The sequence below is a fragment of the Dermacentor andersoni genome, chromosome 2 (assembly GCF_023375885.2).
Source record: "Dermacentor andersoni chromosome 2, qqDerAnde1_hic_scaffold, whole genome shotgun sequence".
NCBI lineage: Eukaryota > Metazoa > Arthropoda > Arachnida > Ixodida > Ixodidae > Dermacentor > Dermacentor andersoni.
This window is the reverse complement of record NC_092815.1, coordinates 110314657-110338141: the sequence shown is the minus strand read 5'-3', so window position 1 is coordinate 110338141 and position 23485 is coordinate 110314657. Positions and strand designations below refer to the sequence as shown.

General features: G+C 44.6%; 1 protein-coding gene across 2 annotated transcripts; it reads left to right on the top strand.

The window, feature by feature from the left end:
* The first annotated feature begins 2165 nt into the window (after positions 1–2165).
* Rala (Ras-like protein A) lies at positions 2166–14485 on the top strand. Of its 2 annotated transcripts, none has more exons than XM_055076599.1 (5): positions 2166–2336; positions 6677–6768; positions 7530–7738; positions 11277–11451; positions 13244–14485. In XM_055076599.1, the coding sequence occupies exons 2-5, from the start codon at positions 6718–6720 to the stop codon at positions 13355–13357; spliced, it is 549 nt and encodes a 182-aa protein (XP_054932574.1). In that variant the 5' UTR covers positions 2166–2336; positions 6677–6717; the 3' UTR covers positions 13358–14485. The 2 variants fall into 2 exon arrangements, with proteins under 2 accessions (XP_054932574.1, XP_050043911.1); XM_050187954.2 differs by having other exon boundaries at positions 6677–6806.
* The last annotated feature ends 9000 nt before the right edge of the window (positions 14486–23485 follow it).

The window sequence follows — 23485 nt, the reverse complement described above, 5'->3', positions numbered from 1 at the left end:
AAGAATTTAGTAATTTCATTGTGCGTTATGGGAGTGGCTCTGTGTCCGGGGAGAGAGTCGCCCTATCCGAGGGCATCGCGGTAAAGCCACGCGCAGCCTCGTGGGCAGACTCGTTGAGGCTCAAAGGAACCTCCTCGATCGCCCCGACGTGGGCAGGGAAACAAAGGATGGAGTGTGTGGAGTTGTCGCCGTGTTTGGCGCCTTCCAGAATTTGAGCTACCTGCCGGGCTACCCGGCCTTTCTGGAATGCCCTGACGGCCGCTGTCGAATCGCTATACACCCTGTCTCTCCGACCGTCTTGCATGGCGAGTGCAATGTCCACTTGCTCGGCCACCTCGGGGTCCGTCGTCCGGACCGAGACACAGTTGACGACTTTGCCCAGCGTGTCCACGACGGAAACCGCAAAAGCCTTGCCCTTTCGCTATGCGGCGGCGTCCACGAAGCTTGCTTCAATCTTCTCCTTGTATATTGGCTTTAGTATCGTCGACGCTCTTGCCTTGCGACGACCTGCGTTGTGCACGGGATGAACGTTGCGGGGCAACGGGGCGACGACGAGCCTCTCTGCTATTTCTCTGGGGATTTGGGTGTTGTTAGCCAAGTTCTTGGTGGGGTCGAGTCCGATCTCCTCGAGGATCCGCCTGCCGGCCGGTGTGGTGAACAGCTGAGTTAGTTGAGTCCGTTCCTGAGCCTCGGCTATCTCCTCCGTGGTGTTGTGTACGCCGAGCCGGAGGAGGTCCTTGGTATGCGTTCTGAAGGGCAACACGAGGGCTCTCTTGACGAATTTTCTAATGAGTACATTGAGCTTGTCCCGTTCGGCTCTGAGCCACTTGTGCATGGCCACCGTGTAGGTGAAGTGACACAGCACAAAGGCGTTGATGAGCCGAAGCAAATTGTCCTCCTTGAGGCCGCGATGTCTGTTCGTGAGCCTTCGCACGAGGCGAAAAGCGTTGTCGGTCTTTGCAAGGATTTCGCGCAACGCAGTGCCGTTGCCACCACCCAATTCGATGACATACCCTAGAACTCTGATGGTGTCGACCCTCGATATCGGGTCGCCACTCCGAGTGAACAGGTGAATGTCACTTTCGGAGACAGGTTTCCAGCCCTCAATTGGGTCTGCACCCTCTTTCTTTAAAGCAGAAGCTCGGATTTGGTCGGGGAGCACCTGAGTCCGGTGCGTATTAGGTACTAGTTGCTCCTTAACGTCTATACGTACGGCCTCTAGCTTGCACGGCGCTTTCCACTTGCCCTTTGCTACCGCCGGTGCACCAGATCGTGATGTCGTCGGCGTAGGTGGTGTGTTTGATACCTTCAACTTGGGCCAGCTTCCTGGGGAGGCCGACCATGCAGTTGAAGAGAGCGGGCGAAACGACCGAGCCTTGCGGCGTGCCCCGCGGGCCCAGGAGCACCTCGCCGGAGACAAAATCGCCGATCCACAGCTTCACTTTCCTCCCTGTCAGGAATGATCAGACGTAGTTATACAGTCTGGGGCCCAGCTCGAAGTCCGCGACGGAGCCCAGGATTTATTCGTGCAGAACGTCGTCAAACGCCTTATCGAGGTCGAGTCCGAGCAGGGCCCTGGTGTCCCTGGTACTGCCATCGATGATATGATGTTTGATCAGCCTCATATGGCGTCCTGCGACGAGAGGCCAGCACGGAAGCCAATCACGTTGACGTTGCTGTGTTCGATATATCTGCTTAGTCTGGTGTACTTGGGTATGCAACATATTTAATATACAAATATATTCCCAATAAGGCAAAGAGCGATCTTGATCCCAGCCACCTTTATATGCTCTTCAGCGATGCTTAAACCAATATTTTCAGAGATTGACCTCATACATAGACATGAAGTCTGTTTGCAAGTCAGCGCTGTGTCTGTCAGTCTTGCCTGTCCCGTTTTCTTTTTCTGGGATCTCTTTTTTACATATTAAATGGGGAACTAACCACTACCATAGCATAGTTTGATCAAACATATTCGCTACTAAGAGTGGTGTGGTGGTTCCGTAATCACCGTGGTCTGATGGTCTGATTGGTCTGATCTGCTATGGAGCAGTCTTGATCTGCTTCCCCTTCAACATCGACCTCGACCACAGCGCCGCATACTTTCTCTGACGATCGTCGCGCTACCTGCCGTCGACCACCGTAACGCAAGCAATCTCCCATGATTCATAGTTTCTACAGCGTCCATGGCTTATGGCGTGAAGTGCTACAGGTATGTCGTTTGACACGCTCAATCTGCCGGTAGTTTGATACTCCTCCGAAGAAGCCGTTGACCGACTATGCGCTTACTGCCGTCGTCAACGCATCTGTGATTTCAAGCACCGCTGAGGAGTACGAAGGTATGTGTGACTGAGACATTTTAGGCTGGAATTCTTTTTCTCTTGGAGGCGGATCGGATCTGTCCTGCGCGAGGATTGCATAAGGGAAAAAAAAGTTTTTATTCTGGTTTCCCCTCGTTCTTCGAAACCACGAGTCACGGCTGATCGAAATGTGGCCGGCGACCGTGGTGCATCTATTGCAACGAAACTAGCGGTCGCCCAGGGCGGTTGCTGGGCGTAGTTGCTGCTGCTGTGACGCCCTGGCGTTAGCAGTCGCCTGTGCCTGAGCTTCAGCACGATTTAAAGCGCGCATCGCCCGTCCAGCACTGCTGCTGGTTGGTGCGCGTCACTAGCTCGTGATTGCCAGTTTCTAACGGCGTTGTTAGCACATTTTCTGTACACAGCGGCACGGCAAGTCCGTTTCCGGTGCAGCGATTGCGTAAAGTGCCCATTTGGATGATCCAAGTTACCGCGCGACCGGCTACCCTGGACTTGCCTGTCCGATCACTCGCGGCTGCCGGAGCGGCGCTCAGTTGTCACTTGGTTTGCGGATTCTGCTGCGTCCGCTTATCAAAGTCGGCGGTCGCACAGCCTCGTTTCTCCGTGCCTCGACCGCCTTTGCCGTAGGTGCCTTTGCCAGGTCAGCGTAGCGCGCGTATTCCTTCGCCACCCGAGTAACTTGCGTGTGTGCCCATTTCTGCGCTTCAGTAACTGCGCGCGGCTCTCACGACAGGCGTGAGCAGTACGCCCCAGTCCGTGGCTTTAGTCATTGGCCGCGAGAGAGCGCCGATCTGTCATTCGTGCCGAGGTGCGTGCTGTGTCATCCGAGCTGTCTGCTGTGCGCTGTTTATCAAAGCTGCATTCTTTTTTTTTTGTCTTCGTTCCAATGGGGTGTGTCAGCCCCCACGATAACGCCACTTCATCTTTGCAGGATGCACCCTGTGCTGATCCACGTCTTGCACATAAGCAACAACACCGCTTTATTTGCAGCCAGCCCGGTCGAGTCGCGATGTGCAGCATTTTTTTATACGGCGCTGTCGTCTGGACAATGCATTCGATGTGGTGATTGTTGGCTATCTCGTCGCTGTGTGCAGCATAGCTTTCCAGATCTCAAATCCCGATTTCTTTGTTGGCTTTTATGCAGCAGCCCTGGGTCATTTCTTTAGCCTCGAAAGACCTCTTGTACGAGTTTCTTATTAAATATTTGATAGCCAAAGTTCACCCTCCCACTCTGTTTCAAAAGCAGCGAAATTTACTTGTGTGCATGTGAACACTTTTCAATAGCTGTTCAGCATCTGCAATGAACGTTGACCAAACTAATGTTCTCGTTCCACAATAGGTGACACTATAGGGTAGCAACATTTATGGAGCAAATAAGCCCGCTACCATAATGTGACTGCCCACACAATTTGAATGGTTTTTATTAGGCAACTACTTCTCTAATGCACAAGAATAAAGCAGTTCCTTGTATTCCCAACCAGTGATCTAGGTTTAACTTTATCGAAATCAAACCCATTCTCACTTTGTGCACATCAGCTGGTGTGCATTGGGTGAATGCCACAAGCCCATTATAGCAGCTCTCCATAAATTTATTGAAGCATCCAGAAGGTTACCCTGCCAAGGGTGTTGACCATAGGGTATTTTTCTTTTTTCTTTGATAAGCATGCCCAATCGAAATTCTGTTGTCATTGTCACCCAATGTTCTCGTTTTTTGGTTGATTGTTTCATGTGCCCTTGTGCATAGTCTTCATCTCCTTGCGCGAGGCGAATCTCCGTGTGGGTAATGAACCATATTTTGTAGCCATTAAAGCAGTGGCTAGAGTACTGTCACAGTATGACTATGAACTTGGCCAGTTAATCAGTTGATTACTGCTGTTTACTTCTTGCAGGATTAGCCAATTCATCAGTGACACAGATATAGTTGTTGCCATGTTTCTTGCTTTTTGTTCTCTTTCATCTGCCTGCACTTTTGTTGTTTGCATAAGTGAGTGCACAGTAGATAAACCTGAATTGTGTGGGCCAAATGCCATGATTGGAGCACTTGCAGCCCCAACCAGTATTGATCATTATCAAACAAACAATGACTGTGTGTGAAGCCACTGTACATTACACTCTTGTAGTGCTTATCTGCCAGCTTGTATTGCTTAACAACATGTGTTGTAGAATGGAAGGCTTCCATACTATATTTAGACGTTAACTTTACTCCAGAAACACCTTGTGCCATTAAAACCCATCCAGTTAAATTGCCCCAGAAACATCTCTCTCATTGATAGTGTTCTGTGTTCAATACTGGCAATGTCTGTAATCACCGCGAGGCATTGCTTGAACAGTAGTTATCGGCTGCTGGCCAGTATATTTGCAAAAGCAGATATCTGCTTATTGAAGTAAGCAGAGCTATGTCACTAGTTCCGTTCATCTGCCTTCTTGAAATATATAAGAATTAATTAAGGAAACTTGAATGACAGCAGTTCAAGTTGCCATTGCCTCATTGATAAGGTGATAGCCCACAGTTTGGTTTAGTTCATGATGATGTGTGTCAAGCTTTGTCTTTATCTTTTGATTAACTATGCATATTAAAATTTTAGCATATGCCCCCCTCACCGTATGCCCCTTCATAGGCCTGTGGTGAGGTCGTTCTAAATAAAAATAACAAATAAAATATTGTGATAATGAAACTGTAGAGAAATACTAACTGTGTTTTAAAAATAGATTTTCTGCACATGACCACTTTAAAAATTAACTCTTTTCTCTGACTCTATATTGCATGTAAGTATACTAGCCTTTGAACTTCACTTTTCAGTAGCATGACACCAGAGCAGAAAGGGTTGCAGGGCTTCAGGCCTGAGGATCGGAGCAAGAATACATTCATCCAATCTTCTATATCAAAGTGCTCATAACAAACATCACAGAGGCCTTAGTAATGGTGCTCATGTTCGTTGCAGGGTGAATAAGTATTTCCAGCAACAGTGGGAGGCAACTGGAATTCCAGATCTTTTTAGTACAGTCGCTGGTAGCATGAGGAAATCAAACAGGAAGTGAATGTTGAGTCTGGCTAATGCTGTGAGCACATGTAACAAAGCGCTACGTATAACAACAGGACGTGCAAGTCAGCATGGCAGCCAACATCGGTACCAGGTAATGCTGCTTGAATGCAGGTTGCACAGGCTGAAAAAAAAATTACTGTGCAGGTATATGACAATCTGAGCAGCTGATACATCAGACAGTGGAGCTGTATAAGAGCGTTCTCATAGCCTTTGAAAGTGCTAGAGGCCTTTTTACTGGCTGTCATTAGTGATGATTCACCTATGAAGCCCTGGTTGTATGGCAGCTTCGAGACTCCTGTACAAGCTACATTGCAGAACGGTGCTGTCAACTTTCACCGCCGCAGCCCTACAAATTTGTAGCTGACCTCCAGCATGGAGACAGTAAAATGTGACTTGAGGGAAACAAAAGAAAAAGAACCTGGCTAAGAAACTGCATTACTGGCTAAGAAACTGCATGAAGAAGTTGTCTATTTGAGTTCGCAAGGTAACTTTTATTTTGTAATTATTGATTATTAAAACTGTGAAACACCGCTTAACAGCGTCACTGTAACATTAGAAGAAAATATTTCAGAGGGAAGCAGATAATTCTGGGCTTTCTGTGTCTGATAGCACAGCCAAGTTTGCGTTATATTATTAGAGGACATGAACAAATTTCAAAATTACCTGTATACATATGTGGCTTCAGGTTTGTGTAAGCACTGTTTACACAAATATGCCCCTGCTGGGGTGTCCCAGTAGCAGGGACATTCTGTTCCTGTGTGCAGTCACCAGGCCAATTCTGGTTATGGCTGTCACATTTTAATGTGGGCAGAGTGCAGGAATGTTTCTGTACTGGTTTTTGTTTGGCACATTACCAAACTCTAGATGGTTTGAATTATCCCCTATACTAAGTTGCCCATTGTACCCAAATTGTAGCTCGGAGATGTTAAATCTGGTCAGTCAATCTGCCACTGAGGAAACAGTCACATATGCCTGTTCAAATCTTTCCAAGCAAAGTGTCTGTACTTTCTTGAGGCACTTCATAATCTTTGCATTGTCTCCTAAAGCTTATTGGGTGTCTCGTACAGTTCCAGCCAATGTCATTTTGTCTAGTAATAGTATGTCTTTATTTATTGGTGGGAGGGAGTGAGCACCTTTCTACCCACTACTGAATGGGATGTTGTGTATGGCTGTCAGCATCAGGGCCATTGAGATTTTTGTGTAAATAATATTTCATTTGCTTGCAGTCTGACCTTTCAATGACAGAGCACGTGTGCTTTATATTGGCCCTGTATGCTGCCTCTTGTTTACTTGCCCCCCCTCTGCTTGCACATGCAGCATCAGCTTCTGACAAGACGGGGCCATGTCCAAAACAAAGAATGCCCAGCCTGCGCTGCACAAGGTCATTATGGTGGGCAGCGGAGGCGTTGGCAAGTCTGCACTTACACTTCAATTTATGTATGACGAGGTAGGAGCCTTTGTGGTGCATTGCCTTCTGTGAACCACCAAGTGCAGTTGTCTTTGTTGGTCATTGCACAAGCCATTCATGTGACTCTTCAGCTCCTGCTACTCTGCACACTTTCTGCCTTGGTTCTCCATAGCCATTGAGGCAGATGGCTTAAGCAGCTTCAGACATTTTAAGCAAACATTTACCATTGCAGCCAGATGTAACCACTTTGTGCATTCCGGGAAGCTTACAATTTGAATAAAAAATCCCTCACTTCTTTTTTTTGCCGTGCTCGCCCATGTAGTCATCACCTGTTGATGTCGTAAATTATGCCATGATGTCTGTAGTGTCTGTCTGCTGCTCGTGGGAAATTCTCTGGGAGCTGGCAAAGAGGTTAGATTTCTGCAAAACAAAATAGAGAAAGAGTACTGTCATACCCGAGAAGCTGATGTGGGCTTGCCCATTACTGTAAGGCTGCAAAGGTCATGTGTGCACCGGAAAAATTTTAAATGCCAAGTGTAATGATGGCAAAGTAGAACATGATAAGTTTAGCTTCAAATACTCACAGATTGTCGGTTTCTAAACCTGTGATATTGGTACCTTGTGTGATAATGCTTCTTGGACAACACCATAAAACTGCCAGTTGCAAATGAAAGCTTTCAGTGAAATTCGTTTAGCATTTAGGCCAGTATGTAGCATATAATGAAAGTACTGGCAACATGTCTAATCAAATGTGTGTTGCAGTTTGTGGAGGACTATGAGCCAACCAAGGCAGACTCGTACCGCAAGAAAGTGATCCTTGATGGGGAGGAGGTTCAAATCGACATTCTAGACACTGCCGGTCAGGAGGACTATGCTGCCATCCGGGACAATTACTTCCGCTCAGGCGAAGGCTTCCTCTGCGTCTTCAGCATTGAGGAGCCAGAGAACTTTGCTGCCACAACAGAGTTCAGGTACTTGGCCTCTTGACATACATCGCTACAAATTACTGGTACTTTAGTAGCCATGTGCTACTGGTTTGAAACTATCGATAGCACCTTCGATAGTGTGCTATATTGATAGCACTCTATTGATATTGATAGTGTATTTTCTCTAGTGCATCTGCACTAGTAAAAATGTAAAATCACTTGATGTAAACACTGCAACATAATCCTGGTGACATTTCCCTGCATGTCTCGAGCCACAAGCTATGCATACGGCAGTAACGATCATGCCTCTCTGTGTTGTTGCAGCGCACGATAGTAATACTATTGATATTAATTTTTTTACGCTATTGATAGTTTCATAGGGAACTGTCGTACTATCAATAGTCTTATCTATAGTAATGCTATCAATATTTTTAATGCAATCACTTGTTTAAAAAACTATCTGTACTATCGATAGTCGACGTACTAGTAGTTTTGCATCACTTCTATGTACTGAACTGTTTCACAAGGTGGTTTGTTTAAGCATTTGTGTGCATATAATGAGTACCGTACTCGCACGTAAATAATGTGACCACAAACATTACATGAGGGGGGACTTTCAGTCTTTCAAAAAAAAAATATATATATATGTGTGTGTGTGTGTGTGTGTGTGTGTGTGTGTGTGTGTGTGTGTGTGTGTGTGTGTGTGTGTCACAAACCCAAATATGCAAGGCATGTTCTGAGCCGGAAAAGTTCGGAAAAAGCTTGCATTATATTTGTGCAAGTACAGTAGTATTGCAATTCCTTTTCTTGAATGGTTAAACACTGAAATTGTCTTTTTAAGCAATGTTGACAATGCGTAGAGCGACAGGAATGGTTGGGGATACAAGGCACCTAGAATCATACGCAATTTTTGTTTTTGCTCTTGTACTTTTGTGAAATATTGCCAATGATTGCTTAATTAGAGGGAAAATAAGTGTTTACGAATTTGTACCTTTACACCAAAGCCAGATTATCACAATTCAGTAAACTACATCTATATTAGCATTGACAGAAGGCAAATATGCTGTACTAGTTAATTTACGATTTATGAGAAATTATTTCGTTTACTTTGTGGGGTCTTAAGGTCTCACAGGAGTACCGACCACCGCGGGTTCGAGCTTAGCGAGCCACAGGGCTGCGTCAGCCGTCAGCCTCTAGCACCGCTGCGCGCGAGCTCAGGCCACGAGGGGCTACCGAGCGACGCACGCAAGAACACAGTATTGCCCTAAATTGACGGAAACCGTTTATTGTCTCCAACGGCACCCAACACTGCAAGAACGCCCTGTCCCGGGACGGCGGGGAACCAAAGGGGTCCCGCACCAAGGGCGAAAAATACAGTTAGGGGCGCCTGTAGCACGTCGCTGCGAGAGCACAGGCTCAAGCTGGGACGCGCCGCTAGGAAAAGTCCCGGCGGCTATGCTACTTGCTCTCGCGATAACCGATGGGCCAACTCGCGAGAGCTCGGGCAATCTCCTTCGGCTTGGGCCTCCGATGAGTGCGGCTCGGCGTGGTACGACCTCGCGCGAGCACTAGGCACCCGTTCTTCGGCTTAGCGTCGGGATAGGAACAACACGAGGTACGCGCTCCCCGCACGGGCAAAGGCACTGTGCGTGAGCTCAGTCCTAGTCACAAAGGTGTCAGCGGACGAGAGGAAGCATGTACGTACCGGGCGCTGTGCCAAGGAGCAAGGGAGTCGCTACCGTCACGGCAGTAGCCACCAGGGGCCGCTCCGTGACGTCACTAGCTCCGCCCTCACCGCGAACCACCGCGAGTGGAGCGCCACCGCCGAAACTGGTTCGGAGCGAGGACGACGTGGCAAAAAGGATTGCAGACATGGGTGAAATGCGCACGCGCAATGGCGCGTCGAATTCCCCAAATCCCCACAACTTGTACAAAACTCCTGTTCACAGCTTATATTCCAGAGCATTCTTGAGAGGCATTGTATTTTGTCATGAAGACTCATGCGTGTGTTGCTTGAATTCTTTCAGAATTCTAGCGATTCCTGTAAAAAACAATGTAAAGAATGATGTGTATGTGAACTACTGAAGTGCACACAATTTCATTTAGATTGGTTCAGTACCGGCCTAGTGAGAGCACTTCTATATTTCACGTGTAGTACTTGAGCAGGGAAGGTTCAAGGCTAATGCTGCCCCTTTAAAAAAGAAATCTAGCCAGGGTGTGGCTCTGTTAAGAATAGACTCACCTCACGATGATACTTTAAGCACTCAAGTTTTTTTTTTGTGCCATGATTAGCTCAGAGTAAAATGTACATTGCAATGCTGGATTATCTTGCTGTTTTGGCGCGCATGCTATGGCACACTTTTGAGCATCGGTTTCATTGCTCTGGGTAAACAAACCTGTGAAAGAAGGTGCCATCAAGTCTGTCGTTCAACAAACCTCTTTTAAACAGCAGTTCCAACTTATTCCGCTAAGAACAAGAACTTCTGATAACCTTTTTGGTGGAGCCATAGTGAAACTCACATTGAGGTCAGTCTGTCAACATAAGTAGGCAGACGGCACTACAGATGGAAGGCGGCTCTTTCTTTGGAGGACCTGTTGCGGTGACCCAACAGCTATTGCATTCTGCTTCTGAGAACAGATCTGCACCGTGGCAGCCAGATTGCAGTGGGAGCCGAATGCAAAGGCACCTGTGCGCCAAGTATTACGTATATGTTCAGAATCGCAGATAATCTGGATTAGAGGTCTGCGAATATGTGTCATTTTTTGTAGAAATAGAACAGCCCTTGCTGTTCAATTTGTGTTTGATTCCCAAATTCACTATTTGAAGTTTTCGAATATTCATTTCCCTTCAAATAACGACACACACTGGAGTCTACAAACAGAAAGTCAGGTGCAAGGGCTGACTGTTTCGAATTATTCTGCTGCTGTGGCTGAGCAAATACATAGAGCAGCTAACTTAAGCTTATAAAGTGTGCCTTACCTTTGAGAGCTTATGAATTTGTTTTCCCGATTCAGGTGAAGCAATTTATTTGGACGATCTCACCATGTTTGTACCCCTTGAAAATAATGTGTGCGGTGCTATAGTATCACACTTTGCATCTTCAACAAACAGCACTCTGCATATTTAGTGACGTGCTCTTCATGGGTTTCCTTGCTGTCATCATGACAAGGCTTTGGTGCTCTTTGGTCATATTTGGCCCTTGCGCCATTGAGCACCACATATCATCATTGTGACAGGGCTACAGACATGGTGATTTTTCAGCTGTTTCTCTTTATATGTTGCTCAGTAACCAGACGTCCAGTTGTGAATGTCGAATGTATCGAAAAATGTACAGAAGCCTTTCTCACGTTCAGAAATTGAAAAGTATTCATTATTTGATTCTGTATCTGAAAGTCATCTTTTCTTTTTTCCCAAATATTTATACTCAACTAGGAAATTTTGCTATTCCACTACACCTAGTCAAAATGATTCTGAAGCCCCCTTTCTACAGAGTCTCCCATGGCGTCTGTGTTGCTTTGCAATGTTAGGCCCTATGCACCACTCTGCGGTGAGCACTAAAAGATGCGAATATGCCATATGCAGGGAGCAGATTCTGCGGGTGAAAGGGGACGAGAACATACCATTCATCCTTGTGGGGAACAAAGCTGACATGGAGGACAGCCGCAAGGTGTCTATCGAGGAAGCTCAGGAGCGTGCACGCCAGTGGGGCGTGCCCTACGTTGAGACCTCCGCAAAGAACCGCACCAATGTCGACAAGGTGAGCCCTGTTTAGGCTGGTTTTCTTTCTAACACGTACCCACACTCTCGCCTTTTTCAGACACAAGGCGTCCATCCCATGGCTAGTATGACAGCAATCTAATATGCCAAAACTTAATTACTCAGCAAAACTATATCAATGCCTCGTTGCAGGGAACAGATTTTTTTTTTTCATGCACCCCACACCCCTGCCCACACTCTCATCCTAGTAAATCATGACTTCCTGCCCATTGACAGCAGATAGGTCACTGCCAGCAAGAAGTACCACTAAATGGGTGATAGACACAGATGGACACACGTACAGACAGGGCAGACAAGGTGAGGGTCTGTTCACGCCTGCAATACGCCTAGCAATGTTTCACCAGCTAGCTCAGCAAGAATTTTTTCGGATATCTGTGGTGACTGAAAGAAAGAAGGAAAAGACAAAGGTAGAAGAAGAGAGAGCTCACACACGCAGTAGCAGACTTGCAGATTGTATAGCTGGCCATGAAAGCCTGCATAGCTTGCATAAAGAGAAAGCTCAACTCAGCTTGCGCAGCTGGACTCAAGGATGATATTTCCACTCTTTTTTTAACTTTATGCAGGAGACAGGGCTTCACAGTTATGAGTAGAAAGTTTTTGATGCAGAAAGGCAAACAGAAAAGCTCAACTGTCTTCTAACCCTGAGGTCTTGACTTGAGGGGTGCTCTGTGTAGTTCTAACACTCAAGGTCATGTCTCAGATACATGCTGTGTGCCTAAGATGGGAAACATTTCAGCTCTTTTGCACTTAGCGCATTCTGATAACTTCTGCAGATCGGTACACATGGTCCCTGCGTTTTGAGTATGTTTGTAGTAATGGTGTTCCCTGCTCTTTGTCTCTTCACTCACTTCAGAACATCTAAGAAGCAGTAGTCACAATCGCAGCTTTCTTGTCAGTGGAATTTCTACCTGGAATGGAACTTATCATTTAATAGGCTGTTGTGTTATGTTTAATAGGCTGTCAAATGATGTATGCTGCATAGAGATATAAGCGGTCGAAAAACACATTAGGGAAATACAAAAGCCTTGGGTTTTTTTTTTTAGTTTTTTTTCCGACCAGGATAAAATTGGAAAAAGAGAGAGAGAGAGAGAAACACAGGGGTTCCCCGCAGAATTCTTCTGTTGCAATCCAACTCCATACGACATATCTAAAAGTTTGGTCAAAAGAAGGAGTTTGGGAGTTCTGTGAAGCACCTGGATTCATCCACGTGGCGGCAAGAACTTTGCTTCAACCAACCTTGCCTGTCGCATACTGCTGATTCCCCCTTCTTCTTTGGCATGTGAAAGAAACTGGTCCGAGTTTGGAACTGTACCCACCAAGCTATGCAACAGGCTCGCAGTGGATCGCGTGTAAAAATTTGTGTACGTGCACTCGAACCTCAATGTCCGGAAGGCTTCGTCCACTGCATAGCGAAGCGTTGACGTGTTAAGCGGAAATGAATCCAACACAGATTGATACAAATGTCGGTCTTTACACTTTAATGTGAAATCAATGCCTTGACGTGAAATCATGTGTGGATTTTGAACCTGGAAGCTCTGCTGGAACTTTTGTGATGCACTAATGTAACAATATTCTTTTTATTGTTAGAGAAATAAATGTGTCAGGTTTTTCATAGCTCTGTGCACAATCATCCTTTTTTTTTTTACATTTTCATATATTTTTGGAAAGAAAACGAAAGAAACTAGTTTTTTTTCACGCCCCTCAAAATTTCATGAAATTTTACATCTCTAGTGCTGCATTCTCAAGACCTGGGCTTTGCTACCTCTGTGCAGGTTTTCTTTGACCTGATGCGGGAAATTCGTAACAGAAAGAAGACCGAGAAGGCTGTCAGCAACGGGCCACGTAAGAAGCCGCGCCCCATCAAGAAGAAGTGCACCATACTTTAGCCATGTCTACTCGCCCACCAGCGTTCTGCTATTCTCGTTGTTGTTCTTTCTCTTTTTCATTTTTTTTTTTTTAAGTTAGTGTTCCAGCTGTTGCTTTATTGTTGACTGCACATGACATGCCTGTTGTAAAGCCTCGGGTTGTGTCGTCAGCACTTCTGCCACGACGGCACTGCCGTCTCCAGTTTTCCAGCCTTGTGACCTCACTTTTTTGAGGCCAAGCAGAAAGAACGGCAGTGGTCGTTTGGTACAGTCACTAATACCTGCTGATGAGTGACAGCACAGTTCCTGTTGATAATTTGTTTCTTTGTTTGGCCACACTGTTTATGTGTTAGCAATATTTTTCGTGGCAGTACATTTCTGCACTCATCCTGTGCTAGATTCGTGGCCAGAATCTTTGGGCAAGCAAAATGGGGTAAGAGGGTGGGGCCACCATGCGATGAGCCATGCAGTCGTGCTGGCAAAGAGCTGTGTGTGCCTTTCGTGCCTTGGGCATCTGTAGATTTCTTTCACGCTGCTGGACAGGGAGGGGAGCAGATCCTCTCACTTGGCTAACTGCCGCAGTGTTCTTTTTTTTTTAGCCAGTTCGGCAGTGACTCGCAAAACACTTGAGCCGAGAATTTTTCCGAATGATTTGAGTGCGCTTCACTGTTGCCGTACTTGTTTCTGTGTTTTGCACTGTTTTTAATTAGCTCGCGTCGTTGTGCATGGACACTTCAGAGGCATGTATACATTGAATGGCACATCTTATGTTTAGGGGAGTGCCACCACTGTTGTGTTCAGTGCAGTAGCCGCAGGCGTTGTGATTGGTTTCACCCGATTTCGGGGCTTCTTTTTATCTCTCGGATTATGGCCTTGTCAAGGACACTACACATAAAACTATGTGCGTTTGTATACATCTTTCTTATGACTAAAATTTTGTTCACACCTATCCGGATTGGATTGCATGGGAGTGCTTGATAACTTTGCTGTGAAATTTTTGTTCTGTGCCAAAAAACAAAAGAACCAGTGCTTTCATGTCTCCTTGGAGATGAAGTTTAAATCAGTGTTCTTGTATGGCGCATGTGTGGGCTCATGTAGTGCAGCAATTGGCAGCATTCAGTATTTGACGAATAAAATGGACACATCAGACTTTGGCGTCAGTTCGCTTCTGGACTTTTTCAGTAATGACAATGTTCAGTAATGTTGCATACTAAAATGTAATGGCAATAGCTTCTTTTAAAGTGAAGTGATAGCTTCATTTGATGCCTTGTTTCAGTGACTGCACCGAAGTAGAGCACCTAATGCTTTTGGAAAGCGTTGTGTTAACGCCTCAATGTGACAGCATTGAACTTTTGCTGAAATGGTCTGTAACATATGCTAAAGGTCTGTAACGTATGCTAAAGAAACTGCTCATCCCGTTTTAATGCTACGCACGTTTCTGGTGCTGCAGATGTGCGAAAAGCGACAATTTTAAAGCATGTAACTCCTTGTTGGTTTCCCCATTTCTTTTTTTTTAATATAACAAATTGGAACAGCAGCATAACATAGATAGTAGATGCAACAAGAGGTTTTAGGTGGGTTTATCAGTTTGAGTCATTCCCGCTCTGCATAACAAATTCTGGAAGCAGCCTTAAGCAAAACACGAAATGTCAGGGTTGACCTGGCCCGTCCAACTGTTAAGTTCAAGCTGAATGCACGCTGCCTGTTCTGGTATGATTCATCGTTAAGAACATGGGAAATGCTGTGAAGGGATGAATGGACATTACTCAAATGCCAGCATAGCTTCATTAACTTGAAGTATAGGTGGGCCTTATGATGCATTCAGGATGGCACGTACACCTGCATACCCAATATGGAAAAGCTGCCAGCTGATTGGAAACCTGAACAAGCTCAAGTACTTGCAAAGTGTTCTCAATAGGGACGAAGCATGAGAGAAAGTAAGGGATGCGAGTACAGTGGCATTTTACTGTTTCGTAAAGTTGTCAGTCCATAGGTTTACATATGTTTTTGTACGCATATCTTTGATTGTGTCTGTGTGTGTGTATGTTTAAAAAAACATTTCGTGAGGTACCTGAATGACCTTTGAGCAAGCTAAGGGGTCTGTGGATGCCATAAAAGGGGCCTCTATTCACTTTGTCTGTTTGCTTTAGGTGGTAATTCGGACATGTTGACTTGCTGTGCCTCTGTTGGTGTACAGGACTGTTACTTGTCTAAATATTGAGTCCCTCAGTTTCCATAATCTTTCTTATGCATCAGGGGCCAGCAGTGGCTTGAATGTGAGAACATGTGATCTAAATGACAAAACGGGCACCACTGTTGCAAGCAGAACCAGTTGGCAAGTAAATACTTCGTAGTTTGCACCAATAACTGGTTGAGAGAGGAATGTTTATAGCCAAACAGAAAGAAGACTGTGAGGTTGACTTGGGGGTTAATGTTCTGGCCATACTACTTGTCGGTGGGCAAAGTTAGGCCGCTTGCTGTTTTCCAGTCTGGTCTTTGTTGTCCTCGTAATTTTTAATGTCAAGCTTTTTTTTTTGTTTAACCCTCTGCGGTTTGATGGGGCTGCTGCGTTGTTGGTATTTCGCCGGATATATTGGTGGATATGTACAAACACTATATGTGCACGTAATGCAGGCTCAAGCAAGTGGGCTTGTATTATCCATGTATGCAGACCAACAACGTTGTACCAGTGAGTGCACTTTTGTGCTGTGTAATCAAACAATAATTTACTATATAAATCTTGTACTTATAACGTTGACTGATAGGTATCTCTAAAGCATACAGGCTTCTTGATCGAATAGCTTATGATATTCAGTGGCTTAATTGGCAATTATATTTTGCTTCATTGGGCCATCGTGTATGTGCCCATTCTTTGACAATCCCTCAGGAATGGGCATGTGCTACTGTCGCACAAGGGTATGAAATCCTTAAATACATTCAGATATGCATTGTGCTTCTCTGTGCATAAACCTGTCGTCACAATTCTTCCCTTTTACAAGCATAGTACATCACCTTCGTCCTTGTGGCATCACTGCGTAGATGTCTTACACTGTGCATCTGCCGATTTGCTTTTTGCATTTCAGCATAGCTTGTGAGCAGTGCACTGCATAAACATAAAAATGCACGACATTAAATCTGTGACCTTTCTGGTGGATAAAATAAGCATTGCATGAGATTAGGTTTTGTACAGAATTAAACGGAATCGTACTCATCGCGGTTAGTTGTAGAGCGTTTAATGAACCACTTCACTAAAGCTTTGCTTCATGTACATTCCAACATGTTTGTTGGACCTACGCATCTTTTTCTATCTTTTTTTTTTGAGATGGCACACACTAACCTTGCTCATACAGAATAATAAATTTCCTAAAGCTCTCATTTCAGGCTAGCAACTCACTTGGAAGCTGCTCTTTGTCATCATGTTCACCACAATATCTGGTTGGCCGTAATTTATTGCTGTTGACACATTAGGGCCAGCTTGGATGAGTTTTCCATAATGGTGCTGCATTTAATAGACACCTTGCATTGTAGCTTTCCACGGTTGGCAGCAGCGCAAGAACATAGCCTAGGAAGTGGAGGAGGCACAAATGAAAAAGCACAATTCAGCTTGTGATTATGTATTTCGTTAGGAGAAACAGCACGTAAGATAAGGACTAAGAAAGAACAACACATCATTATTTCTTAGTCCTTGTCTTGCACGCCGTTTCCCCTTCCAAAATGGAACACCAACTAGCCTAACGTCGATCCCTTATGCTGTGATGATGCTTTGGAACGCCTATTGCGAGGCAAGAATCGCACTCAAACATGGCAACATGACCAGTCCCAATGTTGGGCTTCGTACTGGGCAAAAGTGTAAAAGCTAGGCAATCTAACCATGGTATATTGACAGCAGTGTTGAAATCTACTACCTGAATGCCAACCAATGTATTTGTGCTTAGATTGGCATCACAAAAGCAATGAGGGGGGTTGGCCAGGCGTGCTTGGTTGTCAGTTCTGCCTGAGCATTTCTTACACTATATTAGCGAGTGTTTCGATCACAAACATTCATAACTTGGTGACTCACCACTGGTTCACTTGCAAAAGGGCATTGGTAATAGCTGTAATACAACACTTTTACATAGATGCAGCATGTGGCTAGCCAATTAGTCTGTCCGTCTGTTGCCTGTACACCAAAGATTCCGGCACAACCCTATGCACATGCGCAAAAAAAAGAGGCATGCGATTGGCTGCTCCAGTAGTGACGTCGTTGCTCTCCGTTGCAACCGAGCACGCGCAGCAGTTTCTCTCTGGCTCCGAAATGGGTAGGCCACGCTTCATACATACTCGTGAAGAGTAGGAAGCTTTCAATCAGCAACGCCACTGGCAGTACCGGGAACGAGCTTGTCTACGACGTGCTGATGCTGCAGCCCGGGCACAAGAGCAGGCTCGTGCAGCCGAGCAGAAACAGTAACTGTGTACCGAGGATCTGGCTTGCTTACCAAGCTGTCACTTAATGAACCATCGGGATTAGCCCAATGATAAACACCAGGGCCGCACATTTCATCGCTGGTTAACCATCTGTGCGGAGTGCTTGGGCGGTGATATTTTTATTAATCCTTTCAGTCTTAAATCAGCATGAAGTGTACTGCTGTAAAAATTTGTTCTATCAATATGAGGTTGTCCCAGTCAAATATTTGTAAAATATAGAAAAATGACACTGAACAAGAACAGAAATGAGGGGCCCAATTTGTGTTAGTCACAACCATATGAAGCCAACAGAAAATAAAGCTAAGGAAAGCACATCGTAAATTACTCCTTTTAATTGAAATGTAGAAATGGTGAAGAAAAAGGAAAAATGCGAGCACACCGTGCCTGCGTTGTGCACCCCCCGGTTACGCCCCTGCTTCTCTGGCTATATGCAGCTGCTTGGACATTCAGGTACATCGATCAGTGTTCCTGTGCATCATTCCATGCACACTCAGTGCTCACTCTGTCTCTCTCTTTTCCTCTTTCTATTCCCCTTTCCCTTAGCCCCAGTCAGGCACGTACCCAGGGGGGGGCCCCGGGGGGGCCCGGGCCCCCCCCGAAATCAAGTGGCATACCCCCCCCTCCCCACCCATGCCACCACTCCTCACACATTCCTAAAGTGCCGCCAGATCAATGTTGATACTTGGCAGCTGTTCATCGGTCAGCATTATGCTGCCTTTTTCACTCCTTTTAGATGGCGGTAGTTATCGGCATCTCTTGTAATGTGAAGGACAGTTTTCTCATAGATTCCGCACCCGTGCGATTAACTCGAGATGCGTTCAGTTGTCACCATCTATTCAACCGTCACGCGCATAGCTGTTGCTTTTGTTAGTTCAAACTTCTCTGTTTAGGCAGATCCTGGGACCAGGAGAGGGATACGGCTGTTACTCAGCTGGTCTGTACTCTCATGGAACGAGTTGCGGCCGGAGAAAATGCCAATTGCGTTTAACTTTTCCATTTGCTTCATTATTTCCTCGAGTTACGGCTCGCCGCGACGCTGGCAGATGCCCGGAACCATATACACGTGATATGGGTTAGATAAGGTGGGAAATAAAATAATGTGCAAGATCATGAGACCCTGCAATAACCCTTAAACCCATAAGCAAGATGACTGTCGCCCGTTGCCTCGTCTCTTTTTCCCTAATTGTATAGCACTTTTCGTGCAAAATTGGCAACTGTAAACAAAAAATCGCAAGGAGTTGAGAAATTAAGCGATCTACTAAGGGAGAGAGCCAAGGCAACAACCAAACTGCAAGCAAAAGCGAATAATAAAAAAAGTTCACCGTTGTTTATGAGAATATTTATGCATCAACATCTTTTTATTTAAAAAGGACGTAGAGAAAAGGCCGCCACAAGTGGAAAACAATTACTTGTTTTGAATGACGCTTCCACAGTTATTGGTCGAACCGCCTCACGTAGGCACTTCTCTGCTGTGCTTATGTGGGTGTTTTTCTAACCTATCGCGGTGAGCGCAGTACGTCTAGAATCGCAGAGTCCTCCGCTCTACGCGGTTGTATGGGACTGGTGGCCGCATAGCGTTACGCAATTCGCGGAACTGTCAAAACTGATCAACAAGGCGAAAATAACTGATATTCGAAACTATAACATGAGGAAGACTGAAGAAGCCGTAAAAAATGAACGCAGCCTGAAATCAGTAAAAAAGAAACCTGGCATAGGACAAACCATGATGTATGCACTAAAAGATAAGAAGGATAATATCATCAGCAATCTCGAAGATATAGTAAAAGCAGCGGAAATATTCTAAGCTGACCTGTATACAGTACCCAGAGGAGTCACGATACCTCACTTAGAAACAGTAATGACCAGGATAGAGAAACTCTCCTATAACTAGCCATGAGGTCAGAAGGGCCCTGCAAGACATGAAACGATGAAGAGCAGGAGGAAAAGGTGGAATAACAGTCGATTTAATCAAAGATGGAGGAGACATAATGCTTTGAGAACTAGCGGCTCTTTATACGAAGTGTCTATCGACTGCAAGGGTCCAAGAAAAGTGGAAGAATGCAGACATACTAATCCACAAAAAGGAGACGTTAAAGAATTGAAAATTTATAGGACCATTAGCTTGCTCCCAGTATTATATAAAATATTTACCAAAATAATATCCAATAAAATAAGGGCAACACTAGATTTTATCAACCAAGGGAACAGGGTGGCTTCAGGAAGAGATACTTTACAGTGGATCACATCCATGTCATCAATCAGGTTATCGCGAAATCTGCAGAGTACAATATGCCTCTCTATGTGGCTTATATAGATTACGAAAATGCATTTGATTTAGTAGAGATACCAGCAGTGATAGAGGCACTACGTAATCAAGGAGTACAGAACGCTTACGTAAAAAACTTGGAAAGTATTGCTACATGCGTGAGGTATTTGTTTGTTTGAACGATGCGCGTGGGCGCCATCACTCCAGAAAAGAGGAGGAAGAACGAACTGGGCTCGCGCTGTGAATCTAACCGGTCAGCGCTGCAACCGTTGTTGTAAATATAATCTGTAAATAGTTTCTCGTCTTACTGACTCGTCCTTCGCGGAAGAATATCTACAGAGGTTCTACAGCTACCTTAATTCTATACAAGAAAAGCAGGGGAGATACCTATAGAGAAAGGGGTCAGACAGGGAGACACAATTTCTCCAAAGCTATTCACTGCGTGCTTAGAAGAATTCAAGCTATTAAACTGGGAAGGCTTAGGAATAAAGATCGACGGCAAATATCTCAGCAACCTTCGGTTTGCCGGTGACATTGTTCTATTCAACAACAATGCAGACGAGTTACAACAAATGATTGGAGACCTTAACAGAGAGAGTGTAAGAGTGGGGTTGAATATTAATATGCAGAAGATGAAGATAATGATAAATAGCCGGGCAAAAGAACAAGAGATCAGGATCGCCAGTCGGCCACTAGAGACTGTGAAGGAGTACGTTTACCTAGGTCAATCAATCACAGGGAACCCTGATCATGAGAAGGAAATTCACAGAAGAATCGTCCTGCAGTGCACATAAAACAGGCTGATGATGATGATGATGATGATGATGATGATGGAGGTGGTGGGCCCCCCCCGAAAAAAAATCCTGGGTACGTGCCTGTCTCCAAAGCTATTCACTGCGTGCTTAGAAGAATTCAAGCTATTAAACTGGGAAGGCTTAGGAATAAAGATCGACGGCAAATATCTCAGCAACCTTCGGTTTGCCGATGACATTGTTCTATTCAACAACAATGCAGACGAGTTACAACAAATGATTGGAGACCTTAACAGAGAGAGTGTAAGAGTGGGGTTGAATATTAATATGCAGAAGATGAAGATAATGATAAATAGCCGGGCAAAAGAACAAGAGATCAGGATCGCCAGTCGGCCACTAGAGACTGTGAAGGAGTGCGTTTACCTAGGTCAATCAATCACAGGGAACCCTGATCATGAGAAGGAAATTCACAGAAGAATCGTCCTGCAGTGCACATAAAACAGGCTGATGATGATGATGATGATGGAGGTGGTGGGCCCCCCCCGAAAAAAAATCCTGGGTACGTGCCTGGCCCCAGTGTAGGGTAGCAAGCCGGGCGTTCGTCTGGTTGACCTCACTGCCTTATTTCCTCTCTTTGCTCTCTATCTTAAGAGGAAGCTTTAGCTCGGGCCCAACTCCGACGCGGCCTATTCAAATACATGTAAAAACGCAAAAACGTTTTTCTGAGATAACCCGTGGACCGATTTTAATGAAATTTGTTGCTTTTGAGACAGAAAGTTAAATTCTAGTGACTGTTGGAAGCGGAATTTCGATTTAGGACTTGAATTTTGTTAAAAAGATTTTCAAAAATTCAGAAGTTCGAAAAAAAAATAGAAGCACGATGTTTACAAACTAATAGCTCTGCATCAAAAACAGATATCGCGATTCTGTAAACGGCATCCATTAGATCATTCAAAGCGGACAAATTTCGTATGTCATTTTACATCTTAGGTGAGTTTGTTACGTTGTTTACGAGGGTTCTGCAAAAGTTGTAATTACATATTAACAAATTTTTTGAGATTCATGTATAAAATGTCAAATTTGTCCGCTTTAGATGTGCTATTAGGTACAATTCAGAGAATTGCGATATCACCTTTTCTTGCTGAGTTACGGAGTTCTAAACTTGATAGTTTCGTTTTCTGAAAATTTGCGATTTTTGCCAATTTTTAATAAAACATTGACGACCTAAATCAAAAATCCGAAACCAACAGTCACTAGATTTTAAGCTTTTCTTTTAAATGCAACAAACCCCGTCAAATTTGGTGTTGTGGTTGCCAAGAAAAACGAATTCTCCTTTTACATGTATTTAGATAGGAGCACCAGAGCTAAAGCTTCCTCTTAAGGGGAAGCTTCAGCTCGGGTGCTCCTATGTAAAAGGAGAATTCGTTTTTCTCGGCAACCACTGCACCAAATTTGACGGGGTTTGCTGCATTTAAAAGAAAAACTTGAAATCTAGTGACTGTTGGTTCCGAATTTTCGATTTAGGTTGTAATTTTTTAATAAGAAATTGGTGAAAATCGCAAATTTTCAGAAAACGAAACTATCAAGTTTACAACTCCGTAACCCAGCAAGAAAAAATGATATCGCAATTCTGTGAATTGTATCTGATAGCACATCTAAAGCGGACAAAATTGGTATGTTACACATGAACCTCAAAAAATATGTCAATGTGTTATTACAACTTTTGCAAAACCCTCGTAACTAAACGTAACAAATTCACGCAACATGTAAAATGACATATCAAATTTGTCCGCTTTGAATGGTCTAATGGATGCCATTTACAGAATCGCGATATCTGTTCTTGATGCAGAGCTATTAGCTTGTAAACTTCGTGCTTCTATTTTTTTCAAACGTCTGAATTTTTGAAAATCCTTTTAACAAAATTCAAGCCCTAAATCAAAATTCCGCTTCCAACAGTCACTAGAATTTAGCTTTCCCTCTCAAATGCAACAAATTTCATTAAAATCGGTCCAGGAGTTATCTCAGAAAAACGTTTTTGCGTTTTCACATGTATTTGAATAGGCCGCGTCGGAGTTGGGCCCGAGCTAAAGCTTCCTCTTAAGAGCATTTATTTTTTCCTCTGTTTTTCTGCCCCTTTGAGTGTGTGTGTGTGTGTGGTTAAAGATTGAGGGGCTTTATGTGTGGTGTGTGTGTGTGTGTAGTGGCAGCAAGACCACTTTTAAACGGCTAGCTGAATATAAAATTTGTTAGCTGAAATATATTTTATTATTTTGAACATTTAGCATGTGATTACATCACTGGCAGGTTAAAGCTAACTTCTTAGATGCCTTCGGCTGTTTGTGTGATAGCAGCTCTTCTCTACGGAAGGTTGCTTTCCGGAGCTGGCTTTGGTGGTTGCGAACTTGCAGGCAATAGTCTTGCGTGTAGCTGGTCCATGATGTGATTTTTCCTGGAACCAACCTCTTCACCACAGTATTATTTATTTATTTTTTGTAAATAGCCTCTAAGCGGGGGGGGTAGAAAGAAGAGGTTGGTCCGCATTTAAATAACGCGCGCAGTGGATAGGAGAAACAAAAACAAGAGCACGCGCTTGCGCCGTCAAATAATTCAGCCGTATGCATCCATGAAGGAATGCTATGCATGCTTAATAAGATGCATGCGCTTATT

Coding starts and splice junctions, on each gene's coding strand:
- Rala (XM_050187954.2), top strand. CDS start 6,702: ATGTCCAAAACAAAGAATGCCCAGCCTGCGCTGCACAAGGTCATTATG. Junction 7,739..11,276: donor GCTGCCACAACAGAGTTCAG/GTACTTGGCCTC, acceptor TGCCATATGCAG/GGAGCAGATTCTGCGGGTGA. Junction 11,452..13,243: donor ACCGCACCAATGTCGACAAG/GTGAGCCCTGTT, acceptor ACCTCTGTGCAG/GTTTTCTTTGACCTGATGCG.